General features: G+C 35.1%; 1 protein-coding gene and 1 pseudogene across 1 annotated transcript; both read right to left on the bottom strand.

The window, feature by feature from the left end:
- Positions 1–1,021: 1,021 nt before the first annotated feature.
- LOC111714243 (uncharacterized) lies at positions 1,022–3,544 on the bottom strand. The gene is made up of 2 exons (XM_023489304.1): positions 2,640–3,544; positions 1,022–1,708 (listed from the first exon to the last, which is right to left on the bottom strand). Exons 1-2 carry the CDS (start codon positions 3,001–3,003, stop codon positions 1,224–1,226), a joined length of 849 nt encoding a protein of 282 aa, XP_023345072.1. The 5' UTR covers positions 3,004–3,544; the 3' UTR covers positions 1,022–1,223.
- Positions 3,545–8,070: 4,526 nt separating this feature from the next.
- LOC111714240 (histone H3.2-like) lies at positions 8,071–11,752 on the bottom strand (annotated as a pseudogene).
- Positions 11,753–12,912: the final 1,160 nt, after the last annotated feature.

Raw genomic sequence — 12,912 nt, 5'->3', positions numbered from 1 at the left:
GGGCTGATCCTTCATCATGAGCTCCGGGTGCCTGCTTTTCACCCGGGAAATTGCATGAAATCACTTTGTAGGATGGGGTGTTGCCACTTCTCTTCCTTTTCACCGTTATAACCAGTTCCTCCTCTTCATCTCTCAGCGACGGGCGCGATGCTAAGACGCCAAAAATGTTGTGGGATTTCTCTACTAATGATACTATTTTGTCCTGGGACATAGCCAGTTTCAGGGACTCACTCTCCTCATCTCTATCCGGGACGTCGATCCAAAACTTTAGTAAAACCTGCTCCATCTGCTTCCTAACATCATCTCCTGATACCTTGCCGCTCTTTTTCTGCTTCTTCGACTCGGACCACATTTTAACGAACGCCTGTTTCATCTTTCCATACAATCTTGAACGTTTTTCCTCGTTTTTCCCCTTATCCTCGATCTGCCGTGTCATCTCATTCAATCCTGCAATTAGCTGTTTGTTTTTCACATCTTCCTGAACTAATTGTGTTGACATCAGCTCCATGGTTGCTCTTAGTCGAGTTTCAGTCAGCTTGTGATCTGCTAGCTTTTGACGTAGCTCAGCCATGTTCCCGCTCGTTCCTCGCCCAATCTCTAGCCTGAGCCTTGCGATCTCATCAATTAACTCCTTGTTCTTCTCCTTGATCACCAGGGTTGCTTTAATATCCTCCCTAGCCGACTTGAAGTCCTCATGTAGAGATTTAATTAAGGACTGGTTCTCTTCATCTTTTTTAATTAACCGTTGGTTCTCTTCTCTCACTTTAGCCAACTCGTTCCTGATCGTCTGCTCCGAGGCCTCCATAAACCTCACCTTTCTCATATCATTCAAATCTGAAACAGATATTGTTGTGAAAAACAAATAAATATAGTTAAAATGACAAGCATTATTGTGAAAAACAAATAAATATAGTTAAAATGGCAAATATTATTGTGAAAAACAAATAAATATAGTTAAAATGACATATCTCAATCAATGTTATAAGATTGATATACTCAATAGGCCTATATTATCAATTGGATGGTTTTAAATATGATGGCTCAGCACAACATTTTAAGCATAATACTCAATTAAAGCTATTGTTTGTAATGCGGAACTATTAGATTATAAATATTTAAAAATAATTAGATAGTACGGTTAAATAGTGTTAACATAGCTACGTGATAGTTGTATTAAAAAATAACACGGTGGTTAAATTTTAGTATAAATATATAATCTGGGACTAGATATCGCTAAAAAGCTCAACCAGCCTCTTCTCTCCATCCTCCGCTTCTCTTCCTAGGGCGTCAATGTCCTCGCATAGGCACTTATGACCTATGAGCCTCTCGAGCTTAGCCGAGTTCACTATGCTCATGCCCTCCAGCTGCCGCTCCAACATGTCTAGAACCGTCGATGAGCTTAAATCTCCTGAGCTGGGCCTGCCTCTGATTGCATTTTCTAGTTTAATCCTCAAGTCCCCCACCTCCTGTTTGAGGGCTATCTCCCTAGCCTCCAGATCTGCCACCTTCCTCTGTTCCTTACGGAGATCTTCTTTGAGCTTGTTGACCTCTGTGGATGTTTCTCCGGAGAGGGAGACGCCAGAGTCATCTAGGATGGACTCCGGGTTTTGGGCCCGACCCGTTAGACCTGCAGCTGCACTGAACAATTCTGCTGTATCACTGCCCATTCGTTTGGTCAAGAAAGCCCTCATCGTTCCGGTTTTAAAAGCTTGTTAACCGAGGTGTTCCTCCCCTTGTTTTAAAGAAAAAGTGGAATTACAAATTGGAGCCTTGTAACCCGTATAAATTTATAATAAGGAAAAATATAGCCCGCTGATATATACTTGCAAGTTGTAAATATGACTGAGTGTGCACCTTGGAGCTTGGAAGTAACAACCTGAAGGTATACATGAGCAGTCAGACCCTGAAGACTTGATAATAAACCAAATAACAAGCTTAAAATTTAAAGTTGAAATGACCAAGGACACTGATAATCGAAAAATAAATAAATAATAAGCTTAAAATTTAAAGTTGAAATGACCAAGGACACTGATAATCGAAAAATAAATAAATAATGGAGTTTTTTTTTTAAAAAACTGATTAATATGATCTTTAAACAAGAGGGTGAATCTGACTAATAAAAAATCCTGGGATTTGCAATTATAGCTGAGCAGTAAAGCCATAAAACTCGAAGACGAAACTGACTATTAGGCTTTAATAATTGGGATCAGTAATAATAATAATAGCAATATAGTAATGGAACTTGAAAAACATGATACATAGCCAAACTTAAAAATTGATAGTGGACAGAAAAAATAAAAAAACTTCCTGGAGGTGTGAAGACAGAGATTTGTTTCCAAGGACACTGAAGATTGGGAAATAAACAAATAATAGAGTCTTAAAAACTGATTAATATGATCTTGAAACATGAGGACTAATCTGACTGGTAAAAACCCTGTGATTTGCAATTATAGCTGAGTAATAAAGCCATAAAACTCAAAAACGGCACTGACTAATAAGCTTTAAAAATTGGGAAATAAACAAATAAGAGAGTCTTAAAAACTGGTTAATATGATCTTGAAACATGAATATAAGACTGGGTAATAAAATCTTTAACTCATGTGTGGACACTATGTCTTATAATACGGGGGGAACACCACCACTCGAAATGATCGATGCTTGGGAGAATATGTTATTGTCGGCAAAATAAGTGAATAACTCCAGAGTGGTAATTACCGATTTACCCAACTCCTTGTTAACATCTATCACAACGTTTCTATCTCCGAACCACTCCTTCTGTTCCTTTATCATGTCCCCTCTCACAGCATCAGCTAGGTCTCTGTCTTCTGAATGACCCCTCAGCTCCATCCCGTTTGATTCTGCTAGCTGGCGGACGTTGGGGAAGTGCCCTGCGATTTTATCCCATACATATGAGCACACATAGGATCCCTTGAACATGCTGCGCGCCTGATCCTTGCACTGAACTCCTAGTACAGAATTGAAACAATTACGGCGTTCCGCCATCACTTTACCGGACCCTCACAGATCACTAATCATGACATGATTCTGAAAGAGGAAGTATAATTTTAGGATTCTGATAAAAACTACGCATGTTCTGATAGGGTTATTATTCCTCGTGAATCTGTAGTAAGATGATTATAAATCAAAACTAATAGTCGCCTTACTCAGGTGCTGGTTGCCTTAAAACTCTTAAAGTTTTGAGGCGAGTCGTAGATCGAGATTTTAATCTAGTCAAGTAATGAAACATGTTTTAAGCTATCAGGTATTAAATCTTTTTAATACAATCCAGTTTTATGTTATTTGATCAAAAATTAGTTTAGATTTGATTAAAGTATTTTTGAAAGTGGTTTGAATTATTTGGAAAAGACAAATCCTAGTAAATTATCAAGTTCAAATGTGTTTGTTTAGAACCAGTATTGAGTAATATTTGCATAGTTAAAAGAGAGAAACGACAATCGAAAACATACCTGAAATACAAAGTATACAGGGTGGCCAAAATGTACGGATTGTACGGATTGTACGGATTGATTTTTTTTTTACCCTAAAATTGTACGGATTGTACGGATTGCACGGATTGTACGGATTTGTTTTCAANCCCCCCTCCCCCACTGGTTCCAGGCTTAGTGATCTATTTAGATACATTTTAATTCCAGACCTTCCCAAATTTAAAGAGAAGAAGATTATCTAAGGTATTTTCCTATTGAACTAAAAATGTAAATATTCATTAGTTGTGCAGTTTTTAGTTAAAATGATCACTTCTCTCGTCTCCCGCGAATAGAATTTATAATAGGGTGTATTTTTAGGCGGGCGGGACAGCTTCTGAGAATTTAATAACTTGGCGCGGCAAAACCAAGCTGCGTCCATCTGATTAAATGAGTCTCGGACGTTCAGAAAAAACAGTTTACAATAATTTAATATCTTGACGCGGCAAAGTTAAGCTGCACCGACAAACCCTGCCGTTTAGTTTAAGGTTTGATATATTAATGCTGTCCTTCCCGACCGAATTATACAGAGTTTAGAGAAGGGAACGCGATAATCCGGAACTGACAGCCTTCAAAGTATTTAATGTTATGTTAGAGATTTGGTAGTCTATTAGTTCCCCTCTCCATACTCTCTGAGATGATAATATTATAAGCAAAATCTTAGCTGCCACCACAGAGCTCAGGAACCTCGCCGAAAGCGCCCCCAGGTGACTGTATGGCCCTTGACAAAGAAAAGCCATGATAGGTCTATAATTTGCTCAACTTAACTGCTAAAATTAGTAATCTTAGTAATTAAAAACATAATGGGGCAATTTCTCATATACAATAAGACCTTTATTTAAAGAAAAGCTAATTTCAGACTTATGTTAAAGATCGCGCAGCATAGGGGATTGGGGTTGGGGATTGAGAAATTTTGTTTATACAACAAGACCTTTATTAAATAAAAAGCTAGGGTGGGATATAACAGTCATATATTTAGCGGAATTATTGGGGTGGGGGATTGAGAAATTTTGTATATACAACAAGACCTTTATTTAATAAAAAGCCAGGGTGGGATATAACAGTCATATATTTAATGGCATTTATTGTGGTGGGGGATTTTGTATATACAACAAGCCCTTTATTTAATAAAAAGTTAGGGTGGGATATAACAGTCAAATATTTAATGACATTTATTGAGGTGAGGGATTTGGAAATTTTGTATATACAACAAGACCTTTTTAAAAAAAAATATGAGTGGGATATAGCAGTCATATATTTAAGGACATTTATTTGTGTAAGGGATTGGGAAATTTTGTATGTACAATAAGACCTTTATTAAATAAAAAGCTTGGGTAGGATATAACAGTCATATATTTAGGGGCATTTATTGGGGTGGGGGATTGAAAATTTTTTATATACAACAAGACCTTTATTTAATTAAAAGCTAGGGTGGGATATAACAGTGGGATATATTAAGGGACATTTATAGGGGTGAGGGATTGGGAAATTTTGTATATACAACAAGACCTTTAATAAATAAAAAGCTAGGGTGGGATATAGCAGTCATATATTTAAGGACATTTATTTGGGTGGGAGGTTGAGAAAGTTTGTATATACAACAAGACCTTTATTTAATAAAAAGCTAGGGTGGGATATAACAGTCAAATATTTGGAACATTTATTGGGGTGGGGGATTGGAAAATTTTGTAAATACAACAAGACCTTTATTTAATAAAAAGCTAGGGTGGGATATAGCAGTCATATATTTAAGGACATTTATTGGGGTGGGGGATTGGAAAATTTTGTAAATACAAGACCTTTATTTAATTAAATGCTAGGGTGGGATATAACAGTCATATATTTGAGGGCCTTTATTGGGGTGAGGGATTGAGAAATTTTATAAATACAACAAGACCTTTATTAAATAAAAAGCTAGGGTGGGATATAACAGTCATATATTTGAGACATTTATTGGGGTGGGGATTAGGAAATTTTGTATACACAACAAGACCTTTATTAAATAAAAACTAGGGTGGGATATAACAGTCATATATTGATGGGCATTTATTTGGGTATGGGATTGAGAAATTTTGTATGTACAACAAGACCTTTATTTAATATAAAGCTAGGGTAATATATTTGGGACATTTATTGGGGTGGGGATTGGGAAATTTTGTACATACAAAAAAGACCTTTATTTAATAAAAAGCTAGGGTTGGATATAGAAGTCAAAGATTTAAGGACATTTATTTGGGTGGGAGGTTGGAAAATTTTGTAAATACAACAAGACCTTTATTTAATCAAATGCTAGGGTGGGATATAACAGTCATATATTTGGGGGCATTTATTGGGGTGAGGGATTGGGAAATTTTGTACATACAACAAGACCTTTTTTTAATAAAAAGCTAGAGTGGGATATAGCAGTCATATATTTAAAGACATTTATTTGGGTAAGGGATTGGGAAATTTTGTATGTACAACAAGTCCTTTATTAAATAAAAAGCTAGGGTGGGATATAGCAGTCATATATTTAATGACATTTATTGGGGTGGCTGATTGGGAAATTTTGTATATACAACAAGACCTTTATTTGATTTGATCAAAAGATTATTAAACATGATTTCGAAAATATTTATCTTCCCTTTAATTATAATATATATACAATCTACATATCTAATTATCTATTTTCTACCTATGTAGCAAATATAGAGGCCCATAGTAAATTACGTTGTACCTTGTTCATTTAGCTAAATGTGTCATTTGTAAATATGTAAATCATGTATTGCGATTAACCCATTCTGTGTACGTAGATTTAAATAACTCCGCTATACCCATATTGTGATTGTTTAACTACGTTATATATAACAGCTTATAACTTGTAATTACGCGGTTAAGGACCCAATTCTAATCTAAACTGAAGAAATCCCTGTTTTGATAAACAGGTTGAAAATCGTCCCCTTTAATTTGGGAGCGATAGTTGATAGCTTGTTTGATAGATTGGCTTGTGTCCGTGTGTGGCATATAGAGCACGATTAATAACTTGTTTAATAGCTACGCTTTTGTCCCTTCGTGGCATTAGAGCTCGATTAATAGCTTGTTTGGTAGCTACGCTTGTGTCCCTGTGTGGCATTTAGAGCCTGCCTGATTGATAGCTTGTTTGATAGCTACCGAGATCGCGCCCAGTGGTATTGGCGTTGATAGTTCACTGCATTGTAACAGTGTGGACCGTGTCCTGGTTGACTTTGACCTATCTATCTGTTTACATATCTACGTACCTATATGTATACCTATCTACCTACCCATCTTCCTATCCATCTATCTACATATCAGATCTACCTATATCTATATATCTACCTATCTACATATCTACCTATCTACCTATCTACCTATCTACCTGTCTACCTATTTACCTATCTACATATCCACCTATCTACCTATCTCCAAATCTACCTATCTACCTATCTACCTATCTACATATCTACCTATCTACCTATCTACCTTTCTACCTATCTACCTATCTACCTATATACCTATCTATCTATCTACATATCTATCTATCTACCTATATACCTATCTACCTATCACGTATCTACCCATCTACCTATCTACCTATCTACCTATCTACCTATCTACCTATCTACCTATCTACCTATCTACCTATCTACCTGATATTATCCGAGATATCTGTACCCTCCCAAACCCATCTAAACTTGAGTTCTATCCTTGGGTTTTTACATGGCTAGAGGTTTGAACTCAACCCAAGGGTTAGAACCAAGGTTATGAATAAAAGGTAAAGCAACAGCAACAGTGTTTAATTCCTTTCAAAAAGTTTTTTCATTTCTTTACAATGTAGCAAAAGCTACGCAATTTAATCGATAAACAATCCTTATAACATGTTTTATTTTTTACTTTAACTTTGCCTTCCTACACTTTATATATTTGCTGTCAAATGTCTCTTGTTGCCAAGATGTCGGCCTTGTACTTTAAAAGCTTACAGTGTGAGGTCTATAAGCGCTAATTTTTGTCGCTTTGGGCCCCCCCCCCCTTAATATTAACAAAATTAGGTTTTAAGTGTTCAAGTTTAAGTTATAACATTTTAATGTGTTAAAAATTTATTCAATAAAAAACATTTCATTGAATCACACATATTTGTGTGAAAATATGTGCCTTATCGGTTTATCTATATCTCAACAACCAGATCATGCATACCTTTCATATTTCAAACTTACATTGTTTGATCCACCAGAGTTCATAGTTTGAAATATCTACGGTCTACGACATTTGGTTTTAAAGAAATTGGGTTTTAAAAATCCGAGTTTGTGGCAAAGACTCAATTCCTTTATAGTTAAAAAGTTAAAGTTAGTTTTTCGAGCAAAGGAATAAATTTTAGACTCTATAAGGTTAGGAACACCCAAAAATGTAGTCTTTTTGGTGTATTTTTATGGTGTTAATTGACTTTTTGAACAAATCAATTCCAGGGGGGGGCAAAAAACAGCCAGGGGGGGCCAAAAAAAAATTTTTCACGCTTCGTGCAAAATCTTGCCCCCCCTGGCTAAAATCCTGTGTACGCGCCTGTTGGGGTGGGGATTGGGAAATTTTGTATATACAACAAGAACTTTAGTAAATAAAAAGCTAGGGTGGGATATAACAGTCATATATTTAAGGACATTTATTGGGGTGGGGGATTGGGAAATTTTGTATTTACGACAAGACCTTTTTTTAATAAAAAGCTAGGGTGGGATATAGCAGTCATATATTTAAGGACATTTATTTGGGTAAGGGCTTGGAAAATTTTGTATATACAAGACCTTTATTAAATAAAAAGCTTGGGTGGGATATAACAGTCATATATTTAGGGGCATTTATTGGGGTGAGGGATTGAGAAATTTTGTATATACAACAAGACCTTTATTTGCTAGGGTGGGATATAACAGTCATATATTTAGGGGCATTTATTGGGGTGGGGGATCGAGAAATTTTGTATTTACAACAAGACCTTTATTAAATTAAAAGCTAGGGTGGGATATAACAGTCATATATTTAAGGACATTTATTGGGATGGGGGATTGGGAAATTTAGTATATACAAGACCTTTATTTAATAAAAAGCTAGGGTGGGATATAACAGTCATATATTTAAGGACATTTATTGGGGTTGGGATTGGGAATTTTAGTATATACAAGACCTTTATTTAATTAATAGCTAGGGTATGATAAAACAGTCAATATATTTAGGGGCATTTATTGGGGTGGGGGATTAGGAAATTTTGTATATACAAGACTTGTATTTAATGAATAGCTAGGGTGGGATATAGCAGTCACATATTTAGGGTGGGGGAGGAATAATGAAATGAATTTCTGGGGGATGGAGAATAAGGAAAGGTATTTATAGGGGTGGGGGATTGGGACAATAAGGAGGGTTGGGGGGTAGAAGTCACACTTAGGAGGCAACTGTTTGGATTTTGGTTCTAAAAACAGCAATGAGATGATCTTTACCAAGCTGGATTTAACCGCAGTGCTCTGTGTCTCAGCTCAGCTGGTGGTATGCTGACCATACCCTTAACAAAATAAATTTATGAATATAATTTTAAAAAATTGGAGCATTTAATTTTTTATAGTTATGTTGAAGGAAAATATAACATTTTTAGTACAACTTTCCAATGAAAGTCAACATTCAAGTTATTTGACAAAAAAATAATTAACAGGCAAGCCAGTAAAGGCAAAATAATTATCAAAAATAATTTTCCAAATTCTGCAAATTCTAAATTGAACAAATATGACCCTTCTTATTTACTCAATTTACTCAGAGCAGGGGGGGATAATGATTAAAGAAAATAAACATCCCTTCCTCTGAATGATAAACTAAATGATAAACTAACATTAATTGGTTGAAGCAGAACACCTAATCCTTTATTAGCAAGGGCACTTCTATCAAGCTTATTCTATCTGTCTTAACAAAACAAAATAATAATATATAATAATAAATTATAATAACATCAAATAAAATGTTATATTTTTATTTTGAACAGTAAAAAACAGCTTGATTTCATGCAATTCAAAAAAATTAAGCAGACCTTCAGAACTTAGGTTTTACTGAGGGCAAATATTTAAAGAAAAAGTAGAATAATGAATGATAGGATAATTAGCTGAATTTTAAAGGATACACCAGACTTATAATGCTACCCTTAAAACCTTTATCTGAACAATAATGTAACAGATACATAGTTTTCCTAGCTTATTTGATAGTCATTATTTCTTTCTCCGTCACTTTTGTAGAATCAAAAATCAAAATATACATTTTTCAAACACAAAAACTTACATATATATGCATTAATCATACCAGATTTAACTGTTTTAAGGGTTCTATTGTTAACAGGACAAGACACCTTCAATGGAGGGTCACTTATAATTACTTTTACAATCTGATAATGGAAACCCTTGAAATCTATAGATGAGAACAAATTTGTGACAGATACATTGTTTTCCAAGCTTGAAAATTATTTCATAGAAATAATTTCTCCGTAGCTTTCTTTGTCACTATTGTATAGAAATCTCAAATGAAAATTTCACAGCTTTAAAACACAAAAGCAAGCATAATTCTTTCTTGCTTTGGCAAAGATTTTAAGGGTAAAATTGTCAATGGGACATGACACTATAAATTGAGATTATTCTAAAAAAATTTACAATCCCCTAGACAACTTGAGGATGGGGGTATTACCTGAATTTTTCTGCAATCTGTTAATGTTGCAATCCCTTTAGTAATCTCATCTGCTCGGAAGAAAATAGCTTGTAAGAATAAAGCAGAAATATCAGTGGACCCCTTAACAATATCATTTATTCCTGGCCTCTTTGTCATTAATTGTCTCTTTGTCATTACTAATCTCTTGTCATTTTTTCATTTCCTTCGTAATTTGTCATTTACCATTTCTCATGTATACAACAAGACCTGTACAATCCGTATAGTTTTCGAAAAAAAGTACAATCTGNTCAAAAGAACACTTCTGGGATCTCGAAAATTATGAATGAATTTTTATTGTCAATTGAAACATTAATCAATCTAATATTATTTAAAATTCAGAAAATGAGTTAAACTAACTTCATTTTAAGAGATTTTTTTTTTGAAATTTTAATGAAAAATTTGTGAAGTACACCTAAAGTACACAAATCTGTGAAGTACACCTGCAGTATGGAGACAGTACAACAAAATGGCCGTTTTACACTTTTTTCTAGTAAATTCCACTCTAATATATATTCTATTCTATTTGAATATGGTACACCCTATATTTAAATTTCACGGTCAGTTGTAAAGGTTATGTTTTTGAGTTTATAAACACAAAATAAATTTAGAGCATTTCAAAATTATTGTAATTTTGTCATTTGTAGAGAAAGTAGTTAGCGTTGAAATTTGATGAGTTGGATGAACAAAATTAGGGCAAACCAAATTATTCTCAAGAGTAAGAAAAAAGCTGAAAATACTTGTTTTTTCATGCATTTCATTATTTTCCTCAGAGCATCAACAATAATTAAAAAATCCATAATTTTACTCCCAAAATAAATAAATTAGCGCCTTAATTTCACCCAAGTCTCCGGTTTTTCCTCGTAAAATAGATTGCATTTTTATTTAAAATTTCTCCTTCCTGATAATTTATAGGGTTTCTACCTGAAGAGCTACGATAACAGCACTCTGGAACCTGAGATTGGTCTTGACATCCTGGGCGATCTCCCAGACCAGACACTGGAAGGGGAGCTTACAGATGAGGAGCTCTGGTACCTTCTGAACTCCCTGAGGGCAACTGTACCGGGCATCTTAACTCCTCCGGTTGAGGGGGCTGATTTCCTGGCTGCCTTGGTGGCCAACTGTTTCCTGGGGGCCTTGCCTCTGGTAGATTTACGAGCAATCTGCTTAGTACGGGTGATGGTTCAACTGGAAACAAAATTTGAATTAAAATCTTAAAATTAAATTAAATTTAAAAGTTCCAAGCATGTTGATAATATGATTTTACAAACATCCCAACCTTTTAAATATGAACCTATATTAATTTTATCAGTGTGCTATTCTTAGAAATCTCCGTTTTTCCTCGTAAATTAGATAGCATTTTTATTTAAAAATTCTTCTTCTCCCGATAATTTATAAGGTTTCTACCTTTAGAGCTCCGATAACAGCACTTTGGAATCTGAGGTTGGTCTTGACATCCTGGGCGATTTCCCAGACCAGACACTGGAAGGGGAGCTTACAGATGAGGAGCTCTGGTACCTTCTGATCTCCCTGAGGGCAACTATACCGGGCATCTTAACTCCTCCTGTTGAGGAGGCTGATATCCTGGCTGCCTTGGTGGCCAACTATTTCCTGGGGGCCTTGCCTTTGGTAGATTTCAAGCAGTCTGCCTAGTACGGGCAATGGTTCAACTGGAAACAAAATTTGAATTAAAATCTTTAATTTAATTTCTAGAATTTCTATAGTTTGTGAAGGATAAAGAGTTTGTGTAGGATACAGAGGTTGTGTAAGATATACAGAGTTATGTAAGGTACAGAGTTTGTGTGTTATAGAGAGTTTGTGTAGGATACAGAGTTTGTGTAAGATACAGAGTTTGTGTAAGATACTGAGTTCGTGTAAGATACAGAGTTTGTGTATTATAGAGAGTTTGTGTAGGATACGGAGTTTGTGTAGAATACAGAGTTTGTGTAGGATACAGAGTTTTGCAGTTTACAGAGTTTGTATAGGATACAGAGTTTGTGAAAGGTACAGAGTTTGTGTATTATAGAGAGTTTGTGTAGGATACAGAGTTTGTGTAGTATACAGAGTTTGTGTAGGATACAGTTTGTGTAGGATACAGAGTCTGTATAAGTTACAGAGTTAGTGTAAGGTAAAGAGTTTGTGTATTATAGAGAGTTTGTATAGGATACAGAATTTGAGTAGAATACAGAGTTTGTGTAGGATACAGAGTTAGTATAGGATACAGAGCTTGTAAAAGATACAGAGTTTGAGTAGGATACAGAACTTGTGTAGTATACAGAGAGTTTGTGTAGTATACAGAGTTTGTGTAGAATACAGAGTTTGTGAAGGATACAGAGTTTGTGTAGGATACAGGGTTTATGTAGGATACAGAGTTTGTGTAAGAAAAAGAGTTTGTGTAGGATACAGAGTTAATGTAGTTTACAGAGTTTGTGTAGTATACAGAGTTTGTGTAAGATACATAGTTTGTGTAGGATACAGAGTTTGTGTAAGATACAGATTTTGTGTAGGATACAGAGTTTCTGTAAGGTACAGAGTTTGTGTATTATAGAGAGTTTGTGTAGGATACAGAGTTTGTGTAAAATAGAGTTTGTGTAGGATACTGAGTTTGTGTAGGATACAGAGTTTTTGTAGTTTACAGAGTTTGTATAGGATGCAGAGTTTGTGTAAGGTAGAGTTTGTGTATTATAGAGAGTTTGTGTAGGATACGGAGTTT

Source organism: Eurytemora carolleeae, unplaced genomic scaffold (genome assembly GCF_000591075.1).
Source record: "Eurytemora carolleeae unplaced genomic scaffold, Eaff_2.0 scaffold1487, whole genome shotgun sequence".
NCBI lineage: Eukaryota > Metazoa > Arthropoda > Copepoda > Calanoida > Temoridae > Eurytemora > Eurytemora carolleeae.
This window is presented reverse-complemented; position numbering and strand designations above follow the sequence as displayed.